Raw genomic sequence first — 27,054 nt, forward strand, 5'->3', positions numbered from 1 at the left:
CAAACTCTTCCTGTTCTCTGTCCCCAGGGATCCTACACCCGGCATGCACACAGTGGGGTAGGGACCTAGGAGAGGAGATTGATGATGAAAGATGGGCCTCCCTCCAATATCGCCATCAAGCCCTCAAGATACTACACCGATGGCACTACCCCCCACAGAGGATTGCTAGGATAAAACCAGGATATGACCCACACTGCTGGAAATGTAGGACTGAGAGGGGGGACTATATCCACATGTGGTGGGGATGCCCAGTGGTCCAAAACTATTGGGAAAAGGTACTCGCCTGGATCAAAGGGGTGGACGGGGTTTAGCGGTCTCCCTGCCCTTGGCTCCTCCTCTTTGGAATCGACATTGGGGAGGGTCAGGAGGGCACTCAAGACCATATGCTCCAAATCATGTTGGTGGCAGCCAGATGCTGCCTTGCACAAAAATGGAAATACCCGGAAATGCCTGGGGAAAAAACGTGGGTGACCAAGGTGCGGCCCATATATGACATGGAGTTTCTCACACACCTACTCGATGAGTCCAAGTCCAACATCGAGGAAATCTGGCTCCCCTTTTTTGATAAATATGACCGACCAACTTAACGCCCCGCGCTTGGGCCCGGGGTCTTCCCCCAGGGGCGCTGGACCATTGCACACCGACCTGATTGTGAACTTCTCCCAGTTGGACCAATGACCTCGGCGCGCCAAGTGCACTGTGTAACAATACTACTGTCTCAGGAAAGTCCGTCAAACAAGCAACAACCAACTAACGAGAACTTGAACTGTAGGGGTGTGGGGTGAGGGACAGGAGGGATCGGGAGGTGGGGTGTTACGATTGGTTGTTTGTTAACTCATGCTTACACATGCTATGTAATGTCGTACTACATATACAAAACTTAATAAAAATTGATTTTCAAAAAAATAGTATACAGAGACGTTTAGCCCATCCCACTGGATATTGTTTTAACACAACGCTTGCCAGGCCATTTGGACTGGGGGCTCTGGAGTTATTAAGATTTTTAATAATTTCCACAATTTTCTCAATGGTAAAATTGAGGGTCCAGTAATGTTTTTGGCATACATCCCTCATTAAATTCTCCCCTGTCCCTAATCTATTGCCTAAGAAGAGTAGCCAGTCCTTTTCCTGGATAAGGTTAAGGGACTGTCTTGTTCTGTCCCCTTTGGCGCAAGACAGAATCTGCCAGATTCAGCTTCTTTTTTTTACTGCGCAAAGCACAGATCATGTCTTGCCAATATCTATTCCTCACCGATGCCCGCCGTAACTTTAGCCACTGTCTATATTCGGCTTTTATTTTCAAGGCCTGTGAACTTACATACTTAGGGTGTATCCCCCTTCCTTGAAGTCTTCTTAATTTACGTCTCATGGAACGTTTAGCATCTCGAATAGCTATGTCAAATGTACGTACATGTCTCTCATTTAGTGCTAGGTTGTCGAGCTTGTCAGATCCTGCTGTTGTCGCGAGCCCCTTTACTCAAGTCTCTATTTCGTCACAATTGGCCGTGGGCAACCAGTCCATATCTCTAGCTATTGCATTTCTGAATATATGGTTAGCTTTATTAATATTATTGGCTGTCCAACGGATGCAATTTCCTGCATGGTTGGCAAAGACCCTGCTGGAGAATTTTATCTCTGGACGTTCGCACTGGAGTTCTAGGCTCAAGGACAGAAATGCATGATTACTGTAAAGGTTTGGTTCCATTTTTAGTTCACTTGTGCTCATCATACATGCGCTGTTTCCAGAATAAAAATGTAATGTGGCTCTGCCCTTGCTCGAGCTCTATGTGAACTGTCCTGGGACATCCCCCTCTGTTCTCCCGTTCATCATGGTGAGGTCACAATTATTTAGGAATTGCGTCCATTGGGAACCCTTTTCATTACCCACTTTTTGTAGCATGCTGCTGGATCTTAACACATGGCGATACACTGAGCATTCCACATTTATGCATCTAGCATTCAGGTCACCCCTAGCAAGGTAAGCCGATCATCACCTTGGCTTAATCCCTCTGTCAATATTTCATTCAAAGTATCCTGAATTCCGTCCACATTATACACGGCAGGGGGGATATACATATTTATTATCACTAAGTTGAACTTTTGATTAAATGTATTGAATGTTATCTCAACCCTGAGCGTGGTATTATTTGAGGGTGTAAGCATCTGATGGGACGCTGCAAGGTTAGGGCTAATGCCTATGATGAGCCCTCCGTACGGCCTGCCTCGGGGGCCCCTTTTAGCCATTACTTGGTAGACTTGATAACCCTCAAAAACCATGGTGTTCTCCAACCAGGTTTCTTGTAACATGAAAATATCTGACTTTGCGAGTAGCAGGGCGGATCCCGCATCACTGTCTAAACAACCAAGCAAGCAGAAAGGACCTCTCTCTGGTGACATCAAAACTAAGATCCAGGGGCAGGACGCCGTGAAGCGGATTCAACAGACGGCAGCACAGGTCCACTTGCCCCCACACCCAAATACACAGTCCGATGTGGAAGACCCAACCATGAGGAGATCAGACCTCCAGAAATGCTGGCAGAGATTAAAAAAGAAATTCACAGACTGTGGGCCTCATTACAACTCTGGCGGTAGCCGTGCCTGTAGAACCTGCAGGCTGCCGCCGGAGTTGTGATTTGTTCCGGCGCCTGGCTTCACGGAAACACTGGGTGATTACAACCCCGGTGTTCCTGGAAGCCAGGTGCCTGAAAAACTTTAATCCCCATTCCCATTGAGTCCAGTAGGACTCAATGGGAATGGGGAAGATGGAATCACAGGCACTGTTAATAACTGTGCCGGTGCTTCCTGGAAAGTCTGCGGGCTGGTGCCGTCCCGCCTGCCAGGTCAGACCTGGCGGGCGGGACTGCAGCCGCCCGCAGACTCGGAGTGTGCTGGTTCGGTAACAACGGTGCCAGTAGGCTTACCGATACCGTTGTTACCGGACCGGCATGCTCGTAATGAGGCCCACACCAATCTAACTAAATAAATTACTGACCTCAATAAACAAATGTTGGCAGTAGAGAAATGGGTGGATGAGACGGAAACAACCTAGTGCGAGCAAGGGCACAAACAGGATGAGTTGGCCAAAAGAGTAGAGACTCTGTAACAACAATTGGAATGTGTCACGAGCAAACAAGAGGATGCTGAAAGTAGATCCAGGAGGAATAACATTAGATTCCGAGAGATACCCATGGCTTGAAACAACCCTTTATTTGAAGCCAACTGACAGGAACGGTTCACTAACGAAAAGTTGTTTTCATCCAAAAGAAAACAAATGAAAGCATTCCATACAATCAGTTTTTGAGATACAAAAGGACTCTTTCAGTAAAAGGAGAATATTTGAACCCAGAGTTCAACCCAGAGTTGAACAATTACGTGCTAGCCTTGTTCCGGCATTTGTTAATAAACAACTCGTTGAAGGAAGACATCGTATTAGAACAAACGCATAGAGTCTAACCCTCCTACCAACAGAAGGAAAATCTGATTCCTGACGTGCTCACGAGGGTCCACCTTTTTCAAACAAAGGAAAAGATCATGAAGGTGGCACAGAGGCAAGAACCTGTAAAATTCCGAGACCCTCCCATAATGTTGTTTCACGATGTGGCCCAAGCAACACTGATGAAACGGAAGCGTCTGCGCATGGTAACTGGTTGGCTACAAGATAAAGGGATTCGTTACAGGTGGACTTTCCTGTGCAGACTCAGGTTCGAGCCCCAAGGCAAAGCATACCATATAACCAGGGAGGAGGAGATGTCAGACTTAATGGGGAAGGATGAAACTCTGCAGTCGGCTGAGTTCTTGCCGGACAGACAAACACATGACCAAAAGGGAAGGATGGCAACAGGGGTGTCCTTACCCTAAAGGGGGGGGGGGGGGCAGGGGACTCAAATATCTGACATATGGTTGCCTCCTGGGCAGTTGATGCTGGGGTTGTTTTACTGCAAGTGGAGAAGGGAAAATGGATTGTGGAGTCTTACAGGTGTCTGAAAGAGGTGCAGGATGGATTGCTGCTCTCACTTGATTTGGATGGGTGGATTTGAGGGTCGAATATGGTCACATGGGGTGTAGGGTGGTGGGGATCGGATGGGGCTGCAGAATTGGGCCCTATGAATCCAAGGACGCTCTACAAGTCCCGGTGAGGATCATCATGGTGTGAACTGTTGGGGACATTTTGGAAGTTGAGGGTGGGTTATTGAAGTTTGGTTTTATTTAAGGCATGACCAGGAAACCATAGGGTGGTGGATGAGAAATGAAACTCAGAGGGTAATTGGCCACTTTACAGCCATTAGAGAATGAATGATATAAATGTGATTACTCTGAATGTTCAAGGATTGAATTCACCTGTGATGCAGTGTTCCATATTGAGAGGCTTGGTAGAACTGAAGGCCTCGTTGGTCTTCCTTCGGGAGACGCACTTGCTCCCAAGACATGAAGTCTGCATGAAACATAAAGCATTCCCCCTACAATATTTTGCTTCTAATGGGACAAAGAAGAAAGGGATATTGTTGCGCATGACGTTAGGGTTTAAAAAGCGATTTCTGTACAAGGACCCGAAAAGGGAGATTTTTGCTATGGTTGCTATGATTATGTTAAATTTAAACATAGGAGTACTTTTGTTCAACTGGTTAATAATGCAACACTTGTGTGGTTTCATGGAGCAGTAATGAATGATTTGCATGAGATTAATTACAGCCAGAATAAACAGAATAACTTTTCCTATTTTGTAAGAAGAGCGCTACAGAAATTGTGGAAGAATCAGGACATTATATATAAACCAGCTGGCAAAGGAGGAGCTCTAGTGATTACGAATATTATTGAGTATGGGGTAGAGATTGCACGTCAGTTGAATAGTTCAATGATCTATTTGAAGATTTCATTTGACCCTACTGAAAAGTATTGATTAAACAAATACTTGATGAAGCAGAGGCTAATTCATGGATTTCAAATCATAGGAAACAATTTGTGACAAAATTCTACCCAATAGCTCCAGTGTTTTAAATTCTGCCAAAACTACATTCAAGTGTTTAAAACCCCAGGAAGACCAATTGTGGCAGCTACTGAGAGCATTTTAGAATCTTTGTCACAATGCATAGACAGGGTTGTATAATCCCTCATATAGATGAGCAATACGTATGTGAAAGACACTGTACACTTTTTGAAGAAATTTTAAGTAGTTCATTTTGATCCAAAAGATGTTTTATTCACTATGGATGTGGTGAGTTTGCATACTAACTTTCCTCATGAAGATGGTTTATCAGCTATTGAATGCCTCTTGTTGAGATCTGATAATTGTTGGGCCAATAAGATATTTGTGTTGACAGTGCTGATATTGATGTTAACTAATAATTACATTTGGTATGATAAACAATTTTTCTTTCAAATATCAGGTATGTTGATGGCGTCGGCAATGGCCCATGTCTATGCAAATACATCTGTGTTTTATTTGGAGATGGAAAATATTCTGAGTAAAGACCCCTGGAAAGATTGTTTGAAATGCTATACGAGATTTATAGACAATGTCTTGGGGGTTTGGCAAAGCACATGCAAACAACAATTGCATGCATTTTTTGATTATGTAAATCAAATACACTCAAGGATTTGTTTAACGAGTCAATGCAGTAGAGTTCATGATTTAATTTCTGGATTTTGAAGTATACTGAGATGATGGGAAACTTGAAACAACCCTTTATTCGAAGCCAACTGACAGGAACGGTTCACTAACGAAAAGTTGTTTTCATCCAAAAAAAAAAAGAAAAAAAAGAAAGCATTCCATACAATCAGTTTTTGAGATACAAAAGGATTCTTTCAGTAAAAGGAGAATATTTATTAAAAAGTAGAGATTTGAAACAGACATGTGTTACGAAAGGTTATAGTGAGAATAAGATTCTGGTGACAATGCAAAAGGTGGAGCAACTATCAAGAACAATATTTTGTGAATATGAAGTAACTAAATCAGCCCCAAATTTAGCATATGTACCTACATATTTTTAACAGACAATCTGGTAAAGAAAGCTGTGATGATAAATTGGGAGGTATTTAAGTTAGATGACACATTGAATAGGTTATCTTCGGAAACCACATGTTTGCTTACAGGAAGGACGACTCACTGAGAAACCTTTTGGTACAAGCTGACACTACTGAACATAAAAAAGTAACAGAAAATTGGAAAGGTACACAACTGTGTGGCAATTGTCAACATTGCCACAATACTAAGGGCAATCAGATATATTATTCTTATACTGGTAAATCATTCGGCAACATGTGATGCACCGAATGTGATTGACGGTATAAGATGCCCATTCTGCATCTTTTATGTTGGATTGACTAACGAGAAAAGCAAAGATACGTTGGATAGAACACAAATCTAATGTCCGTACAGGTAATGAAAGGTCCCCAGTGGCAGTAAATATTATTCAGAAAGGGCATTCAGCAGCACAACCACAGTTTGTGATTTTTGAGTAGGTAAGACTACCAAGAGGAGGAGGCCTTTTACAATTGATATTAGAAAAGAGGTAGCTCTTTTGGATTAGAAGAATGGAAGCCCTAAAACCAAAAAGGCTTCACATTGAATGAAACCTTGCTTGTTGTATATAGTGAGATTCCGATTGGATGCGATTTTAGATGTAAGCAAATATGATGTCAAGATTTGGATTAATATTAAAAAGGACATGGGGTGAAAAATACTAATGTTATCTAGAATTTAATGTTGACATTAAATTGAGGCAGGGTAACATTAGAACTGAAGATGGATACGGATTGTACATAGAATTGCATCAAGTTACGAGCTAGACATGAGGATTGTGCGTATGCCATCACACTTGATATCATATGCCATGGCATGTAATGGAATGTATACGTAATGCCATTTTGAATATATTAGAGATGCGATGAGAACGCCACGGTTTAGACAGCGCAGTCTCTGATTTCATGAAGAACTGTAGGTGAACATCTATCTTCGGTGACTGCTAAATTTTGAAAGATGATAGATGAGGTCAGGACATGTTCTGAAAAAATATTAATTATGAATCATTATTGATTCAGGATTGACCTAGTGTGTGAGACACCAAAGACAAGTGATGTATAAGATTAGTCTGATTGTGGAAGAAGACTATATAGTAAATTACGTGGACATTAGTTGAGAAACTAGCATTACCTTATCACTATGAGACAATGAAGAGAGTCAGAATAAAAAGGTATTGAGGAAACGTTACCTTTAACAATTGATATTATATTATGTCATTCCAGTTAAAGTTCTGGGAAGAAGACCAAATAAAGGGAAGAGGAACTCCAATTAAGGTCAGCGATGTTGCATTATTAGGGGCATTTTAGCTATAATTAAATATTGTAGTGAGGTATTATGTTATTGGTTGTTTTAGGAAGACACAGTGCTACAGATAACATTTTGCAGTGAGAGTAGGTTAGTCCCTATTTTTTAAAGTTGGGAGTCAAATGATGTTTTAGGGAGTAAAAAATAAGTGTCATTCCCAGTGTATGTATTAAGCAAATAAAAATATATTTTAACTATAACAGTAATGTTTTTGTAATGAACACTTCTTTGCTTATTTATGCACATTGTTACCACTTCGGAACAGACATTAGTAACATTAGCTCTTCCTCTGGCACTCTGTGTACTACTGGTCCCACAATATCCATGGAGCTGTGTGGACATAAACCAGGGTACAGGCTTTTGTATGTCTATTTCCTATTTTTGTTGGGGTGTATTTTTACTCCCTCTTTTTATTTTTGGGGTGTATTTGTATATTTTTAGGGAGTAAAAGTGCGATACACCCCTTATCCTTAGGGCTGGAATGACAGATCAGGTTTCCTGAGAAAGAACGCGAAGTCAGAAACACGTAGAAATCATCGTTGGGAACTATGAAAACGAGCTTTCTGCGAACAGCTTTTGATCTGTTAAGATACACTGAAGAAATTGAATAATAACGAAACTGCACCATTTATTTAGAGGGATTGTGATCTACTTTTTGAGAAACTTTAATTATTGTGAAAATCTAAGGATCGATTCCCCCGATAACGCTCAAAAATGAAACTCTTTCCCATCCTCACAGGCACTCACCATGTGCTCCCGTCATCTTTCATTGGTCATCCCTCTCCCCTCAATTGCTTTCTCCCACCCTGGCCCTCTCCCATTACCCCATCATTCTTTGGTTCATGGGACACAGTTTCTTTTCTGAGCATGTCTTGCGTTATTGCTGCAGGAATCCCGTGAAATAAGTCGAAAATGTTCTAACTGTAACTGGCTCCCTATACCACCCCAAATCCCCAACTTCACATGATGTCCTCTAAACTCCACCCCCCATCTCTAGCCTGGTGCGATTGCCTTCCTTTTCCTCATCCAAATAGCTTTACGAGCGCTTTACGAGCGCTTTTCGTTTTTTGGCTTCCATAGATATTATCACGAACATTCCTCGCATCGAGCATAAAAAAAAGAAATAGGAGGTTTTCGTTTCTGAAAAGCCTCTCTGCTACAAAGCATCATGGGAGATATATACCGGTTTTTGGGAGCAGGGGGGCACCCCCTTCTCCATTGAATATTTTAGAAACTACTAAACAGGTCAAGCAAATTAAGTCAACCCTTTGTGCCCACGTTGTTTCTTATTTGGTCCAAATCCATACAGCGTTTTTTGAAAATGAATGCAAGAAGGCCGAAAACAGCTTTTTTTGTTTTCTTGATAGCTTTTTCATTTTTTAACAAATGTTTCTCAAAATGTCCAGTTTCGGGGGCCCATGACATTATTTGGGGGGAAAATGTCATCCAAATCCGTCTAGCGAGTGAAAAGTTAATAGCAATAGAATTTTGAGAAAGGTCTATGTACAATGCTTCCACCTTAACTCGCTCTATATTATATAAAGCTCCTGACATTTTTGTGAAACCTGCCTGCATATTTATTTATTTATTCAGTGTTTTATAATGTGGCACATGCTACAGACTACTTCAAGGCGCATATGTTTGAATTCTGGCAGCACCCTTTATTTGGGTACTAGTAACACCTGTTAATAATACAAGATATGCTATTAAAGCTCAAACTTTGGCCTGATCGTGGCAGCGCACAAAACAAAATGCTTCCTTAGTTTATGGGGACCATTCCCTAGGCCCACGTCTATTCAGTGGAGGCTGGCCTGTGAAATTATAACTACATCACTGCCAAGAAAGCGTAGTCATTACCTTTCCCTAGGGAAGGGATCGACAATTTTCAGCTCTCTAGATGTACTGGACTACTGCTGCATTCAGCCCTAGCAAGCATGTTCAACAGAGAGGGATATTGTAGTCCATAACATTAGGAGAGCCAATTGTCTAAGCATTCCTTGTTCTGATGATGGGCCTCTCGAGCCTCTGGAAAGGTAGCAAGCTAGCAGCCTTAGGCAGCGTGTAGAAATGTATGCCTGGTTGAAAATAGGCTACTTTCCCACAAGGTGCTTTGGAACTGTTGACTATTTTGCCTTTGGGGACCATCAACTGCATCGCCTCCTCTTGACCACTCAACGGTAACTCTGCTAAGAGCCCTGGTTTTCGTGATTTAGGGCTGAGTAGTGCATTCGTAGTTCACACGTACAAGCAAAATGTGCATTGCACTTTTCTTTTGTGAATCGGGTACAATCAAATCTTTGTCATAAATTGTACAACTACATTGGAAGTAAGCACTTATGGGAGCAAGCTTTTCTTTTGTGAATAGGTTGCATTGTCTTTCTAACCCAAAATAGACCATGTTGCATATTTTCTTCAAAAGACCCCCAGTTCCTTATTTATCCCACTTCAGTTCGTTTTAAATATTTGTATTTATTTACTTGGGTTTTATAATGTGCCACACACGTTAAGATGTACAAATCTGCAGTTGGGAGGGCTCCTAAAATGATGTACCTTGTACCGCTTGATCTGGCCCTGTAGGAGATGCAGGGGACCAATGGCCAACCTCTTGCACCACCTGGTTTACTTCAGGGTTTCCTGGGATTTGGACTTCCAACCAGATGAAGGTCTATAATTTGGCCTGCTACCAGTTTTCTTTGTTTCCCTCTGCTAGTTTACGATCTTGCTTACTGTTTTTTGTGTGTTTTCTTGCATGCCTGTGTCAGGAGGGGGCAGACAACTTCAACGACTTACTGACTATGCAGACGAAATAGGGAATTCGTTCACTCAGGAGGGGTCTACCACCTTTCCTCCCCAGTTGTGTTGGACTGCAACACCCATCAATGCTAACCATCATAGTCAATGGTAAGGGATCATGGGAGATCTAGTCCAAAACATCTGAGGAGCGGCACATTGCACACCTCTGCCCTAGGATGTGTGGTGCTATGGCTACAGGAATGTGTCCTTTCTCCAAGGGTGACCCAGTCTAATGTCTAATAAACCCTAAGGCAAGGAACATATGTGTTTAATGACATGGACCCACTTGTGCTGAAATAAGAAGGGAATGTTTACTCTGGACTACAGCCCTGGATGTAACACAACTCTTCCAATGATTATGTTGCAGCGCCTATGACACTGACCCAACTATTTAATCACCCTTGTTTTCTTGCAAAGAAACATGCTGAAGGAGATTACAGTAAAAATGAAGGCCACGGCACTAATATAGTGCACACTCTGGTGGGAAACACTGCCTTTACTCGAATTTTATGTTCACGAATGTGAATTTTTGAGTTGTGTTCATGAAAACGAAATTCTTTAACGTTCATGAAAAGACCCCTAAAACAAGAAGGAGCAAGGAATGAGTAAGTGTAAGTTGGGGTGTGGGTGTTAATGCTGCAGCGGGTTGCAGACCCTGGCTAAGCAGGGGGGGTGGTGGGAAGCAAATTATGAATAGGGGCCTATTGGCAAAGCTTTTACCCAGTCTTAAGGTCTTAACCCAGGACATTGACTAATTTGCAGGTGCATGAATTAGATTTGAACTGCAAAAGTTGACTCTTCAATGCATTTGCTTCTTACCCGTGCATACTGTACATGCAAATGTACAATGCACTTGCTTGAGAGGGCGGGGAGCTAAATGCAAATGTTGGTGATCAATCCATCATAACTCAAATGTTAATACTATATACTTCCAAATGCACTTGCCCCACTCATTTGCACAACTTACCCCTGAGTGTTCTAGGTTTAAGCAGCACAAGTGTTGGAAAGTGCACCAATTGATGTCAAATTGGCAGCATCTGTGTAGGATGTGACTACAGTAATGGCATATTGTCAGGGAGGCATCGAAACGGTATACATTTTAAATTCAATTTTTTAACAATGTACACATTGCATACTCGGGCAATCAAGAAAGGAGGGGGTTGGAGGGAGGGCAGTGTGACAGGGCCTTGAGCTTGTTTCTGTGGTTGGACTTCAGGGACGGCTTTGGCTTCCATTCAGGGAGCCTGGAGTTGCTTTACTTTAGCCCGTTGCCTCCCGTGTATGTGTTGCTTTCTTTCGACACTGCAGGCCTTGTGCCAGGCCATTCTCCAGGCTGTGGGGCATGGATCGATTCACTAGAGTGGAGTTGCAGGGGTCAACAGATGTCAGCAGCCATGTAGCCTGGGACATCAAGCATTTACGTTAGTAGTCTCCTTTTCAAATGCAGTTCCTCGCCTCTGTTGCTGTGCAAAGTTGTGTTTTGTTTCATCACGTTTGGTACTTTCTCAAATGTTAATTCAGAGCGTTTCGTTCCTTTAGTTTGACATTCCACTTTCTAAAATAAAAGAGGCATTTTGTATAGTTTAATTACATTTGAAAGACGTGTATTCTCTTCTGTGCTAACTTCGCCTCTAAAAGTGAACCATGCTTGTTTCACCTAACATGTTTCTATAACCTCGAATATATTGTCAAGTTCAGAAAAGTCAAACAACTGAAAGGCTTCAGCGTTTGGTGGCTGTGGTGAAAGATAAGTGTCATCCTAACTCCAGGTCGAACAATAAAAGTTACGCCAACCATTGTTATCCAACGCACAATACATACATTGTAAGTTTGCCTGGTGTGACAACTCATATTTGTATCCAACTGTTACAGATGCAGGTGTATCATATAAAACATCACAACTGGAATCCCTATATTACCAAAATGGTGTGATCCTCGGTAGATCACTTTTCCTCCCTGTAGCTCAGTCTCCCCTCAAGTGCTAATGGCGTGTATGGTCATTCTGAATTCCCATAATGCATCATTGTAGGCTGTGCCCATTCCCGCACGTAAGTGTCCAAACTGGGAGTACAAACAAGTGACCACTTTAAGAAATGCTACATAGTTAGTTTAGTTTAGTTTGTTTATTTATAAAGCGCAACCAAACCCTCAGGTAACTGGGCGCTTAATCATGTGTACAGCAGAGTTACATATCGTTACACGAACATCATAAATACAACAGACAGAGCGTACATTAGTTCAGGCTCTGAAAGTTTACATACAGGAGCAGAATATACTGAGAACAGAATGTACAGAAGGCAAGTTACAGTGGCAGGTGCGGACCGGGTTACAGGTTGGTCCTAAAATGCTATGGCTAGAGTAAACATTGCTATAAGTCGAGCGCGGCAGCTAGCCAGTCATGTCGGTGAAATTCTGGGTGTTTAGGCTAGTAGCCATGATTTTACCATGGTTCTGAATGGCCAGAATGCGGTTTCCAATCTAATTGTAGTGGGGAGGGTGTTCCAACATTGTGCTGCGAGCAATGGAAAGCTGGAGCCTCCTGCAGTTTTTAGGTTATACTTGGGGATCTTTTGTTGGTGCAGGTAAGGTGTTCTAGTGGGTCTAACTAAACAAGCACTGGCACGGCCACTTATTTTTGATTGCAAAGAGGGTCTATGAAGAGGCATTGAGGGGTGGTGAGGGAAAGACAGGGGTGAAAAAAAAGAGGGCAGAGGGAAAGAAGAGTGAACAAGACTGAGATAAAGAGGGGCGGTGATTAGCGAGGGAAAGAGTGGAGCGGTCATGGCGTTGTCTGCAGATGTATGATGTATGGTCAAGGAAGGATGGGTGATACCGTGCATAAGAATGGACAAAAATCTCCACTAAATCTTTCTGCAAAGTGCTTCAGGAAATGTACAAAAAGCCATATGTTAACAACTGGTTCCAGTCGAAACTATTTGGAAGTAGTAAAAGTGGAATTTTCAACAGGACAGTCTACCTTCAAGTAACAACAAACCTGAGACAGCAGAGGCTGGTTATGGCAGTGCTGGAATGTCACAAGGGGTTCCATGTGAGCTGTGGATAGCACGTGCTAGTTAACTTCCAGTTGACATTTAAGAAATAGTTTTGTCTGGTTCCAGTTGAAGCATATGGGGGTTGACAATGGAATTCATCTGATAAAATAAAATTACCCCTGGATCTATCATGATAGCATTCAAAGAGATATGCAGACACCCATCTGTGAGCAAGTGGATCCATTAGAAACTCTTTGGAAATGGTTAACTGGGATTCATACCAGGGCACCACACTTTCAGGTGAAAAGCATGAGACAGCAGAGTCTATTTATATCAATTGCCTTCTATGAGATGCAAATGGCATCTCATAGAAGCCAGAATTGCAGTTTCTGCAAATAATGCATTTGACTATCAGGTAGCCTATACAAAAGGCAGAAAATAAATAGCCATTGTTTATATGCATGATCATAAAATGTGTAACATTCACACCTCAATTAAATATGGAGCCCAACATGGCCTTATACTTAAAAGCGCTCACACAAAAAAAAGGCTTTGCTAATCCAATACTTTTTTTAAGTACTCTAATTTATGACTCTTTCAATTTCCATGCACCTAAAATGATTTTATGAAAGACATAACATCTTTCCTGCGTCTTATATGTGAACATCTTCTCAGTTCTGTTACCGTTTTAATAAATGGATCTTGACCGTGGTCTTCAAATTAAGCCGAGTCTTGCAGGTATTTTTTGTATAAAATGCGGAATATGGAGGCAGATGCAGACAAATCAAGGTGTATCATGTTTCTATAAAGTATTGCGCAAAAATGTACTTTTAATTACCTTTTATGTTTTATTTCTTGCATGATCAATGTGTAGATAATATCTGTAACTGTTACATATGTTTTTACTTTTTTAATTTCTTTAAATCTGTTGATAATGTAATGATGCTTTTATGGTTAGCATTGCGCACTAAAGCTTTGCTTGAACATAAAGTGGTGCATAAAGATGTATGTGGGTTTTTCAGTTTGAATTATTTAATAATTAGAGTTCCCCTGGTTTTTGTGGTTTTTTGTTTGTTTTGGCCCAATGTCAAAACCTCATTCCCTGCAATAGTCACCAGAAGAAACCATTTGCAACTGACCACTGAAATGTTCACCGAGGTTAAATCAGACTCAGATTCTGGGAGGTGTCTTTATGTAATGGTTTCAGAGTAACTAGGTTCCCTTGGCTGCATGCCAGGGAGGCGGGGAAACAACACAAGGATAAGAGAGATTCTTAAAACAATCAGACAGTCCCTCGAATTTAGGAGTCTTTCAAGAGCTGCACATGGCAAGTGTTCCACTGTATTATACCCATTGGTTTTCAGGGCATAAACAGAATCTATTATTCCACTTGCACCAGTCCTTCACACTAACTAGTACAATGGCATTAGCCCCTCCCCTTAGTGTCATTTCGAAGGCGTCCTCCATAAACCCCTGAATGGCAAGCGGACCAGGAGATTTATTTTACACTGGGTGCTGTTTGAATTGCCTTTTCTCCATGGTTTTATCCATACAAGGCGCACACGCACACCATTCAAAGGCTTTCTCCATCATGGTGTTTTTTTAAATAAATTTGCATTTTTATTTAGAGATGCTAACCTCAATTTAGGTTGTAGCCTTTATTTCTATTGTCTTGTTGCCAATCATCAATACTGTTCAAATAATAAACGTAAGTATTTTGTTTATTAATGGATTTGTGTAAAAGCTCTAAAAACATAGAAATAAAGAAATGCTATATTCCACAAAATATCTAAAGATCCCAACTGCATCAGTGAGATGCTCCGGCAGGAATAGGGATTGCACCGGCAGGGATCGTCCAGTAACAGTTGGCGACCAGCCGTTACTATTGCTGAAGAAGCTCATTATCCATAGTCACTAGAGTGTGCAAACTTAGCAGAGAAGTAGAGCTCTGTACACAGGGGATGTACACAGGGGATGCACTCTGGCGCAGACAGAGTGCAGAGGTGGTAGAGGGGCTGGAGGTGGTAGAAGGGGCATGGGAGGTAAGTTCTCCACAGGGTGGTAGGTAGGGTTGATTGAAGAGATCAGCATTTGGTTAGATGTCCTTTGAAGAGAGTAGTGTCTTCGGGTCCTTCCTGAAATATAAGGATGGCCAGCCTTATCTGTGTTGGTGACTTGCTACAGAGACAGGGTTGTCCGCATTATCATTCAATTGTGTTTTTTAAAGCACCAGAATAACTGCCAAAAGACAGCAGTTTCAGGCTGCTTAAGAGTCAAAAGTGCAGAATTATTTGAGTTAGCATTGAGAATATTTGGGCCTAAATGAGATGTAGTCCTCATCCAAGGCAAACATTAAAGAGGTACACATGATACCTGGGATACATAAAGTGATGGAGGATGCCTTGGAAATGGCCACTTATGTCTAAAGAAGGGTGCTTGGCAGGCTTGGCATGGGTGGATGGCACTGCTTGTAGACAGTGAGGGTGCCAGTAATATATGTGGCACCCTGTATTGACTATTTGGGGATCGCTAGTGATCCTCCATTAGACCTCATTTATCCTTGGTGGAAATTCCAGCCAACAAGTTACTAATGTTTTTACTAGATCCATTTTGTGGCATGTGGGTTTTTGGTCATCGGTACTACAATGGAGACACAGGGTTGATTCCAATTCCAACCAAGAACTATTCATTGATGACATTTCTAAGCAGCTTGTAGACTGTCCCTTGATTATTGGCGTGACCATGGATTGGTTTTCTTTATTTGTATTCGTAATAGGGTTTCTCCACCCATAAACTCAAAGGGGAGATATCACATCTCCTGTGGGTGATGCTGTGAAGCTCCTGGGCCAAGGCAAAGAATAGTAAGGGGGCAGGGTTTTGTGAGGCCTTTAGCCAAATGTTTGGTCCCCGGTTTCATCAAACCCTGTGACAGCCGTGTGCAAACTGTACACATTTCGTATAGTATGGCACACTTTGAGGTGCAAGTACATTTTTTGGTGAATACCACACAGGCCTATTTTTTGGTGAATAGTCTGTGCAAGTGTAATTTAGGACCACACGCAGCATAAATGCACACTTGCCAAGCCAATTAGGTGTGTATTTCCTCATCTCGCGAATCGGCCCTGTGCATTACTGCTTCAGGCAGAATCACTTCAAACACGTGGTTGCCAGCATTGGCCAGACCACATTCAAAAGTTGTTTGAAAAGCACAGACGTGTTCTTGCTTGGGGGTCATAGGTGTGATGTAAGGAACAAGCTTTCAGAGTAATTCGGCTCATGCACTTGCGGATAATAAGTAAAGTCGATGTCAACGTGGGAACATTCAATTTTGCACAAAGCAACTAGTTGCTCCATGTCTCCAAAAAAGCACTTCTCTGGGCCTGCGCTTTGCTTTTAAAAAACATTGCTGTCAGAGGCTTAGGTCTCATTTCTAGATTAAAAGTAACAAAGAATGCAAAACACAGAAAGCATGTGTTTGTCAAATGAAAGTTTAATAATCTTTAGAATTGTGGCGTGACGCTGACATGTAGTCCTATGGTCAGCCTACACTTGCGGCTCTTTATCAAAGGATTTCACTGCAGAATTGCGGCAGAAGCTGTGTGTATTTATATTCTTCATAGTGAGCACCTGCTTTTTAGCTGTAATCGCTCCTTGTATCTCACATTTGTTCCTGAGAGGTGGGATCTAGCCAATCCGATAGCTCATAAAGCAGGCATTAACCAGCAGTAACGACCTGCATTCCAGTGCTTCCAATTGGATCAGCGAATCTCCCGATGCCATTATCCCTCTCCTTTGCAGCTGTACTGCTTCCCGCTAGGCTGCCCACCTCCACTTCTGCGGCCTTCCTTCCTCCATGTGCCCTTTCTCCAGCTCCTCCATCCCCTCCAAATAGCCAATGAAAGAGTGAGAAGTGGGGCTCTGTCTTTTCTGATGAAGCACTTGCATCCCGGCTTCATGCTGGCCATATTGAACCTGGTTCACCATTCCATGGTTGTGCACCCTGCATCCCAAACACGGTCATTCAGAGTCCACATTCCTTTTTGTTTCATCCTTGATTTAGCACCCAGGGCCTCATACCGGGGTGCTAAAAGCCTAACAACCAGCACCAGAGGGTTGCGCCAAAAAGGTAAAGGCCCCAATCCTACATTAATGCCTCACTTCACTTAGGTATTAACTTGGGCTTCTGGGCTGTTAACAGCAGGTATGGACCAAAGGGTATTATGCTTAAGTAATATAATTCGACAAAAGAAGTCTATTATCATTGTGAATGTATCTACCTTCGAGCTATGACTCTCAAAGATGGTCAGCAATAATAAGGTTACTCACCGTAGTGATCACCTTACTCCTAGTCCATAGTCCACTTTCCGCAATATTTATGGGACATTCCTCCGTCCTGTGGGACGGGACCGGAGCACTTTGTAAAAAGCATCACATTTTTTTTTAAATGTGTCCTTCCGCTCTTTTTACACGGAGTACTGCAAGCAGCCTTAACCCTGCCCTCCTTAGCTCCGCCCAGCGCATCGCCCATCAGTCCTTTTCTATCGCCAGGTCAGAGACCTTTAAGCAATAATAGAGGAACCTTATTAGAGGGGATGGCGGGCGGGCGTATGGAGGAAGGGGGACTACGGACTAGGAGTAAGGTGGTCACTACGGTGAGTAGCCTTATTATACTCCTACATCCCGTCCCCTTTCCTCCATACTTATGGGAGATTCCCAAGCACTCCTCACAGGAACTACGGGTGGATGGAAACCGCCTACTGAAAAAGGTTTTTCAGCACAGCCCGGCCAAACTGAGCATCAGATCTGGAGCTCAGGTCCAAACAGCAATGTTTAGAAAAAGCCGATGGGGAGGCCCAAGTAGCCGCTTTCGCGATGGTCTCCCATGGGACATACTTTTGAAAGGCAACAGCAGATGCCTTGCCCCGTACCAGATGTGCATGAATCTCTTTAGGAGGCTGGAGACCCTGAACAGTGTAAGATTCCGTAATACAGGCAGCAATACATCTGGAGATAGTCGCTTTGGAGGCCTGCTTACCTTGCAGGTTACCAAAGGTCACCAATAGTTGAGAAGAACTCCTAAATTTAGAAGTTCTGTCCAGATAGAATTTAAGAGCTCTTCTAACATCCAGGCAATGCAAAACCATCTCCGCTGCCGAAGCCGGGTTTGGAAAGAAGATAGGCAGGGAGATTGACTGATTTAGATGGAAATCAGAAATCACCTTTGGTAGGAAAGAAGGATTTGTCCTTAGGACAACCTTATCCTTGTGGAAAACCAAGAAGGGATGCTCCACCGACAAAGCTTGGAGCTCACTCACATGCCTTGCCGAAGTAAGGGAGACCAAGAAAGACACCTTCCACGAAAGGTGCTTAAGATCTACCGTAGCCATTGGTTCGAAAAGGCTTATGGCACAAGGCTGTAAGGACCACGTTCAGATCTCACGTCGGACGCGGTTTACGAACAGGAGGGTAAAGACACATTAGACCCGCAAAGTGCCTTTTAACCACTGGATTTGACAGTGAAAAAGAGCACTGGTCCGTTGATAGGTAGGCGGCCACAGCTGAAAAGATAAGTCCTGCATGACCGGACATGAATACCCAACTCTGCTACATGAGAGACGAGGACAACACTGTGTCAATCGTAGCCACCCTGGGATCCAGCTGTTTGGCTAAGCACCAGTGACAGAACCAAAGCCATTTTCTTCTGTACTGAGACCCCATCAAGGGATTCCTGGCTGCCTGAATAATGTGCATGTTGGCAGCAGACAGGTTGAGATGTTCTAAAGATCTGAACTCAGGCACCATGCCGCCAAGCTGAACGATTGTGGGGAGGGGTGCCACAGCTGCCGATCTCTCTGATGAAGCAGATCGGGAACCAACGAAAGCCTGATCGGTGCACACACCGACAGATGTTGAAGCTCTGAAAACCAGAACCTGGCCGGCCACCATGGAGCTATGAGCAGAAGAGAACAGTTCACTGTGTTCCTCAGCTTGCAAATCGTCCGATGAATCAGAGGCAGAAAAGCATAGGCCCTCATGTTGTGCCAGGGAATCTCGAGAGCATCTCCCAGAGAGGAGGCTCCCAGCCCATTTCTGGAGGCATAGAGAGGAAGTTTCTTGTTTGCCGATGTTGCGAAGAGGTCCACTTCCGGAGTGCCCCAACACAGGAATATCTGTAACAGGACCTCTGCTTTCAATTACCACTCGTAGCTGACCATTGTTCGTAGGCTGAGGGCATCTGCCGTAACGTTCAGCTGGCCCGGGATGTGTACTGCCACCAGCCAGATGCCATGATGAACCGCCCATTCCCAAATCTGAATTGCAAGATCCACAAGAGGAGGGGGCTTTTTGCCCCCTGCTTGTTGATGTAAAACATGGACATCACATTGTCCGTGCGGACACGAGCCACGTTGTTGGCAATGACCGGCCTGAACGCCTTGAGCGCCAGGAAGATCACCAGAAGCTCCAGATGATTTATATGAAGGAACTTGTCTTGGGACGACCAGAGGTCGGAGATCTGAAGAAGATCCAACGTCGCACCCCACCCCAGAAGGGAGGAGTCCCTCGTGATTGTCACCATAGGAGCAGGGTGTTGAAAACCCGCGCCCACCAACAGGTTGCTGAGAGATGACTGCCACATAAGGTCTGTTCTCATGAAAGCCGGAATCGGTTTTATCTTGGAGTCCGGATCCACAGCCTGACGCCAAGAACTCTGAAGAGCCATCTGCAGCTGCCTCAGCTTGAGCCGAGCAAGAGGAAGAGCCAATATGCACAAGAACATGAGGCCCAGAAGCCTCTGGAACCACCGGGCCGACATGCTCTCCGACTGCGCAAACATCTGACACGTGGCCAACAGATCCGCCATTCTGTCCCCGGACATGTATACTCTGCAGTTGATCGTGTTCCAACGAAAACCCAGGAAAGTCAAGTCCTGAGAGACCGTCATGGAAGATTTCCGCCAGTTCACCGACAGCCCAAGGTGGAACAGGAGCTGGAGGAGAGACTGAAGATTGCTTGAGGCTTTCAGCAGGCAAGGACTGCGTAACAGCCAATCGTCCAAATACGGATACACATGAATATCCTAAAGCCGAAGATAAGCTGCGATAACCAACACCATCTTCGTAAAGACACGCGGTGCCGAGCTGAGGCCAAAGGTGAGCTCTCGGAACGGGAAGTGCTCTTCCACTACAGAAAACCGTAGGTATCTCGGGTGTGGATTCCAGATCAGAATATGCATATGCGCATCCTGAAGGTCCACCATGCTGAGCCAATCAACCTTCTGCAAAGAGGACTTTATTTGACAAGGCGTGATCATCTTGAATTTCTCTTGGGGTAAAGAAAGATTGAACTGGGAAAGGTCTAGGATGGTGTGCAGGCCAGCCTGGTTGGGTTTGGGCACCGTAAACAGCCAGGAGTAGAAGCCCTCCCCTCACTCCCCTAGAAATCTTCTAGCTTTTCAGCAGGAATAAAATGCTCAAACTCCAACAGACCTTTCCACATTTTCATATTCGCCCCCGCTGACCCCAGTTCTGCATTGGCTTGACGCAGCTGCAGGGCTGAATTAGCGAAAATCTTCCTCCAAAGGGAGTCAAGAAGCTTGTCCTCTTTGGCCAAAACCTGTGTAGCCGACGTAGAAGAGGATGCTGCAGGTCTGGATTGCAAAGTGGCCGCAGCCACTACCGTGGAGGAGGGGGGGCGGACACGACGCTAAGGCCACCTCTTCCGAAGAATGGAGCCTGTACCGCGCATCGATTTTCTTGTTGACAAACAGTCCAGAGTGTGGTTTCTCACAGACTTTACGGATCTCGGCCAAAACGACCTTCTGCAAGAACAAGCTGGTACACTCAGAAGGAGACAATGTGAACGCCCCCAAAAGCATGCCCTCCTGCTGAGCGGGTGCCTCGGGTACTGGAACATCCAACAGACACATCATATCCAGCACCCGGTCGTGAAAGGCTCTGACAGAGCGGGGCTAGTCTTCGCTGTCCTGATCGCCCTGTGGGCCGTCCGTCAGCTCCCGATCAGGCTGAGTCGCATCAGGCACCACAATAGACTTGTCCACTGGGGACAACGGAGGCAGGAGTGGAAGAGTTGGGGGAGGCCCAGCCGGTAAAAGAGGCGCCAGCAGAACCACAGGAACCGCAGCTCGGAGCATCGGTGCAGGCGGGCATATCTCCCTAAACAAGCCTCGAAAGTACTCCTTCATGGGGTTGGAATGCACAAGTCTTTGAAACTTGCTGAAAAAGACGTTCTCTGCCGACAATTTAGGCATGACTGGAGGAGGCCTCTCATGAGCGGAGTAATTCCAGGGACGCAAGGGAGAAAGTTGCCAAGAGGGCCCTTCCCCACTGGTGTCCACATAAATCAAGGGCGTCGATGCCGCAGGAAGCGAGACATTGTGCGGTAGGGGCATCCGAGCGTTCCAGTCATAAACTGGACAAAACGGATGTGCACAAGGAAACCGATGTTCACCTGAAAAACCACTCCCTACACATAGGGCCGATGGCGTAGTTGTAAGGGAGGTATCCAAAATGGCCACCGTGGTCCTGGCGGGAACGGCCGCCATTTTGTCGGCACCTGAGGAGAACTGCGGCACGTGTGGAAGTGAGGCAGCGGTCCACATAGGTGGGTCAGGGGTCTTCATCTTAGCCTTAATACAAGGAACCTCGGCCGAGCCGGTACTGTGTGGCCTAGGATGTTTCTGTGACATGCTATCAGCCAAACTAGCCTTCAAAGGAAGGACCTTGGCACTGCTGGTAACGGAGGGATTACGGTCCAAGACCTCACTCTGTGGCCCCTCAACAGATCTGGAGTCACCGCTAGAGTGGGAACGATGAGGAACACACCTCAACGACAAGACCTCAACAGGCCTCTCAGAACTGTTGGTCACCTTAGCCTCTAAACGAGGGACCTCGGACCAGAGTCCGGTATAAGCCTCTTCACGACGGGCCTTCGAACTTCCGTTCGGTATCAACAGCCTCAACTGAGGCCTCAGCGCATACCCCTGTTTTTTTTACGGGAAGTTTCAGTCAAGGAGACCTCGAAGCAAGCTCCGGTACCCGACGCCTCAGTAGAACTGGGCCCACAAATAGCCACCACAGGAGGGGCCTCAGATTGTAATCTGCTGTCAATAGGCCCCTTACGGAGGCCCTCGGAGAAAACTCTGGTACACTTTTTAGGCTTAGAAGGCACCTCAGGGTAAGCCCCGGTAATAGAGCTTGTGACGCTCCTCCCGGACCGGGAAGACCCCGGGGAAGAGTCCCCCGGCCGGGGTGCTCTAAAAAGTAAAGAACTTTTCGGCATAGACAGACTACCACGCGACTGCTAAGCCAGAGCGAGAGAGGAGGAAACTGTAGGGAAAAAATCTTCAGAAGATGCAAGTGCGTCCAGTCCCGAACGAGCGGAGAAAAGGACTGATGGGCGATGCGCGGGACAGAGCTAAGGAGGGCGGGGTTACGGCCGCGTGCGGTACCCCGCGTAAAAAGAGAGGAAGGACAATTTTTTTTTTTTAATTGTTGCTTTTTACAAAGTAGTCCGGTCCCGTCCCGCAGGACGGAGGAATATCCCATAAGTATGGAGGAAAGGGGACAGGAAATAGGAGTATTAGAAGAGAAATACGTCAAAGTTTGGGAAACACCAGTGAGACGCCAATGACCAGCTTTGAAAGTAATTTGGCCACGGTTAGCTTATAAACAACCTTAATGATATGGCAGTGTAATGAATGTTGAAGCCAAACATACATTCCAATATATGGTAGAAAAGAAACATTGCTTCTAAACACCAAGAGGTACCAAGCAACAGCTCACAATATTGTTACAATACAATGGCAAGGACTTTTAACCCCATTTTGCCCGTGCAAGACAAATGTTGTTTTAAAGATCGGTTTGAGTGTTTCTACATCTCAAATTGTAAATGTGTAATCTATAGAAGTACGTGAAAAAATAAATAAAACAAACCGTACACTGCTATCTGGTACTTTCCCGTTTATATTCATCTCACCCCTACATGTCACAACACTCCAGGTTCATGACACACCATACCACCACCATCAAGTGCTGTGCTTCTCCTTGTAAATAGATGCGCGCTATATCGAACACCTAAAGAAAGGTTTAACGAGGTATAGGACTGAATTGACTTTTCATTATGGAACTGTACTCCTCACGGCCACCAGAGTGCAAGCGAGAAACTGTTAGCCAGATATGTTTTTAAATGCCAGTAATGTCTGTTAAACAGATTTACAAATGAAAAAGAACCGTAACTTCCCATCTGTACCCACATCTCAGAAACTTCCAGATGTCAAATGAATTAGAGGCGACATGAGATTTATTTCACAAATGCCCATCTCTCAACTGATCATGGTTTGGAGAGTTCGATCCATCATGATTTTATTCATGCTATTTTTCTGCCCCGAAGGACCCCTGCGTTACTTCAATGCAGTTCAATGGCTAGCCCAAGCTGCACCGGGAGAGTGTTTGCAGGACAGGTTAAGAGGGCTGCGCTGCGCATGCGCGGGCCTGCAGCGCGGGCCCAGCTCTTAGTCTACTCACCCACTTTGCGCTTCCGGATCACCAGGCTGGGGTCGTTGAAGACCTGCTCCTCGTCGTCGCGGTTCAGCACGCGGCACTGGCGCAGGAAGGGCGTGATGCGCGCCGGGTCGATGATGGCGATCAGCTTGACGCGGTACGCCTCCAGCGTGTTCCAGCCCTCCTCGTAGCTGTCCTCCGGGTCGGAGGTGGCGGCGGCGGCTGGCTCGGCGAGGTGACTCTCCATGGTCTTGTTCCTAAGGAGGACGGCAGACATGGTTATGAGTGCATGCAGCCGCGGGACGCAGGGGTTCTGTGAGGCGCTTGGCTTGGGACCTGCCTTTTGGATTCACACCCACGTCACACTTATTAGGCGGGTGAACAACTTCCCAGAGGATTCAAAAGAGTTTTTTTAGACGCTGTGTCACAAGTCTCTTCCTCAAACGGAGCCCGAACCTGCCAATTAACTACAACACCCAAAGCATTATGTGGCACAGTTTATGATGTTCATACAAAACAGGAGCTATGCGTTTTAGTATAAGATTTTCCTTGCATGCATCGCACTGTCAGTCAGACAGCTTTACCCAAATCAAGTGATGAAACTTGGGTGACCTGAGAAGTCAAGGACAACGGAACACCTTGTTTCCTTCCATGAGCTCTGCGTTTACAAAATTATTGGAATTGTAGTACCGTTTTCTTCTGTTCATTTAACTGTGACTGCAACTTCTTAACTCTACTAGTTTGTTAACTGAAAAATCTGAATTGGAAAAGTGGTCCAGGTGACAGGTCTAGCAAATACAAAAGCAGAGCCAGCTGAAAGTGCGCTAAGGCTTGTGTGGTCGCACATTGCAACATGATGTTTGGGCCCCCCTGATTTACGCAGTCGGAGGCTCCCGTGAAGTGCTTGGATTATAATTCATTCATTTTGTAATTTGTATAGCACCTTTCACCATAATTATGGCCCCCAAGTGCTGTTGGTTGAACGCCCGCTATTATGCGTGTGTGCATTTCAGCCATTAAAGTTATGTGACGGTGGCCAAGGCCCTGCTAGTCAACCGTGTCTGAATGGCATGTGGATGGGTTCTGCGGAGGTAAACTATGAACAGGGTGGGTTGCGTTTAGGGCTGGGTTGTGTTTGAGGAGATAGAGAATTATGTGAGAAGTAAAGTATAGCGCCTTGGATTAAGGCGCTATATAAAACAATACAAATAGTTTGAATTTTTGTCGTTAAAAGGTAGCTTCAATAGCGAGGGAGTATAGTAACAGGGTTGTAACCTACTTACTCTAACTTACAATTAAATTACAGAAACCAAAGGATATGTTGAGACAACACTTATAGAAGGCATGTCAGGCACATAAAAGTGGAACTGATGCAGTGAAAAGCAGGGACACTCCACTTTATCCAGATGAGCGGTTTGACTACTGATGAATAGCTTTTTTTCATTCACTTTGTGGACGCTGTTTTTGCATTTTTTCTCTCTCTGATGTGGTCATCTTCTGGTTAACGTGTATGCAAGATAATAATTTTGGTATTGAATCATAAATATACATTTTTCATATGCAGATTTTTCCAAGGTGTAGATTTCACAAAGAACCATGTCGAGACACACATGACTTAAACATTTCAGAATATAAATGTGCAATTGTTTGAATTCAAACAGAAAACAGTTACACCTCAAAAAGTGGGGGTCTGCTTAAAGTATGCAATGTGCAAGATAAGTAAAAAAAATAAAGATTTCAAAGTTCTAACTTTTAGTTCCTTTTTCCTCCCTTGGCTACAAATTCTGTTCCCATGCTGGTTTTCACTTCCTAAAAACATGCTGCCAATTGGCAGTGAATGGGTCACTCCCTCACATTTATTGCACCAATTACACCTACATCACTTGGATGCTAAGTGTTGGAAAACGAAGTGCTTGTGGGGGTTCCCCAACATATGTACTGTCGCTCCCTTTCCCAGACGAAAACGTTCTCTTTTGCAGCTCTGGCAGTAAGTTACACACAAGTAAATTGCACATGATGCGTAATAAACTCATGTACTTTGAGATTGTTCACCAGGCCTTGTTTTGTGAACAGGGTGTAACATATTTCGTTTTCCATGAGTGAGTCACTCCTGCAACATGTTTACTGAATTAGTCTCAAGTGTGTTTAGGCCATTCCTTATGCCCTCATTTCTCCCTCTTCTTTTCATTTGTTTCTACCCTGCTATCTCCTATTTTCCTGTTGACTTATTTTTTTTTCTTTCTCCCTTTCCTCCAGACTGTCTCCCTTTTGCTTCTCTTTATCTCCATCTTGTTTCTCTTGTCTTGCTTTTTGCTTTTCCTCCCTTTTTATGTTGTTTCCTCCCAACAGATATGGCAGCAGACCCTACAGAGTCAAATGCCCAAGTGTACAGAAAGCATTGAATCCAATACCAACACATTTGTCCATTCCTGATCAATTAGTTATTATATGGGGCCTTGACTCCCTCCTTGTGCTCTTGAACTTTTCTTCTGGTATAACACTTCCTGTTATTGGCTGGTTGACACAACTTGATAATATGGGAGCTTTCAATGAACACCAGCAGCATTCCCATGTTTTTTTTATTTTTTATTTACAATGTGGAACCCCTTCAGGGGCGCAACAGAACCTATATTTTGGGAGGGGGCTAAGTAGTGGGGGGGGGGGGGCACTTCTGAAAACAGTCGGGGCAAACTTGGAGGCTCTGGCCCCACTGTTCTACCCCTCCCCTCCTACCGCCATGGTCTGATGTTGAGACCAACTATCAAATAGTATATTTTAAAGCGCAATATGCAGAAAGGCGATGGAAGTCTTTCTTGAAAGTAGCAGCTTTAAAGTTTTACTGCGTTTGTTCAAGTACATTTTTCTAGATAAACACAGTAAAACATTTAACACCGTCAGGTTTTGGGAAAGGCTTCCCTTATCTGCCTAGAAAAACCCAAGTGCACACATCCAGGGGTACACCTAGGCTAAAATGTAGGTGCGGGCTAACCCTTCAAATGTTGGGAGAGGCGCCAACTTCAGAGACAATGGAGAAGTGTCAAACTTATTTGTGTAGGGGCATCTAACTTCTGTCTTAAAAGTGTGAAAATGGTAGATATTGTACAATGAAATACTCAATATCTTAGTATAACAGGACATAGCAGAGTCTGGGGCAGTACTCTGAACGGGCCAAGCAACGTCAGTGGCTGGGAGCAACAGGGGAGAAATCACGTAATCACTTATAAGCACTCCAACATTGCAGTTGAAGTCAGGGTGAGATTACATTGTTTGCCAGGGATATTTGCCAGGGATCACACACTGAAGCTAAACAGCAAAGCAGGGATTTTAACCAACTCTGCAATCTAAGCATGGCCACCTTCTTCCACGCTTTACTTGGAACAAATATTTAAGTTTTGGGTGTCAAGGCCTACACTAATACTGTCCT

General features: G+C 44.4%; 1 protein-coding gene across 2 annotated transcripts in view; it reads right to left on the reverse strand.

Annotated features, from left to right (window-relative positions):
- Positions 1–27,054, reverse strand: part of CARD9 (caspase recruitment domain family member 9) — a 496,386-nt gene that overhangs the window by 258,573 nt on the left and 210,759 nt on the right. For both annotated transcript variants that reach the window (XM_069609572.1, XM_069609573.1), the window contains one exon: positions 23,655–23,887. In XM_069609572.1, coding sequence (XP_069465673.1) covers positions 23,655–23,887 — 233 coding nt within the window. The remainder of the gene's footprint in view (positions 1–23,654; positions 23,888–27,054) is intronic.

The sequence above is a fragment of the Ambystoma mexicanum genome, chromosome 8, assembly GCF_040938575.1.
Source record: "Ambystoma mexicanum isolate Mex_15411 chromosome 8, UKY_AmexF1_1, whole genome shotgun sequence".
In the NCBI taxonomy this organism is placed as follows: Eukaryota; Metazoa; Chordata; class Amphibia; order Caudata; family Ambystomatidae; genus Ambystoma; species Ambystoma mexicanum.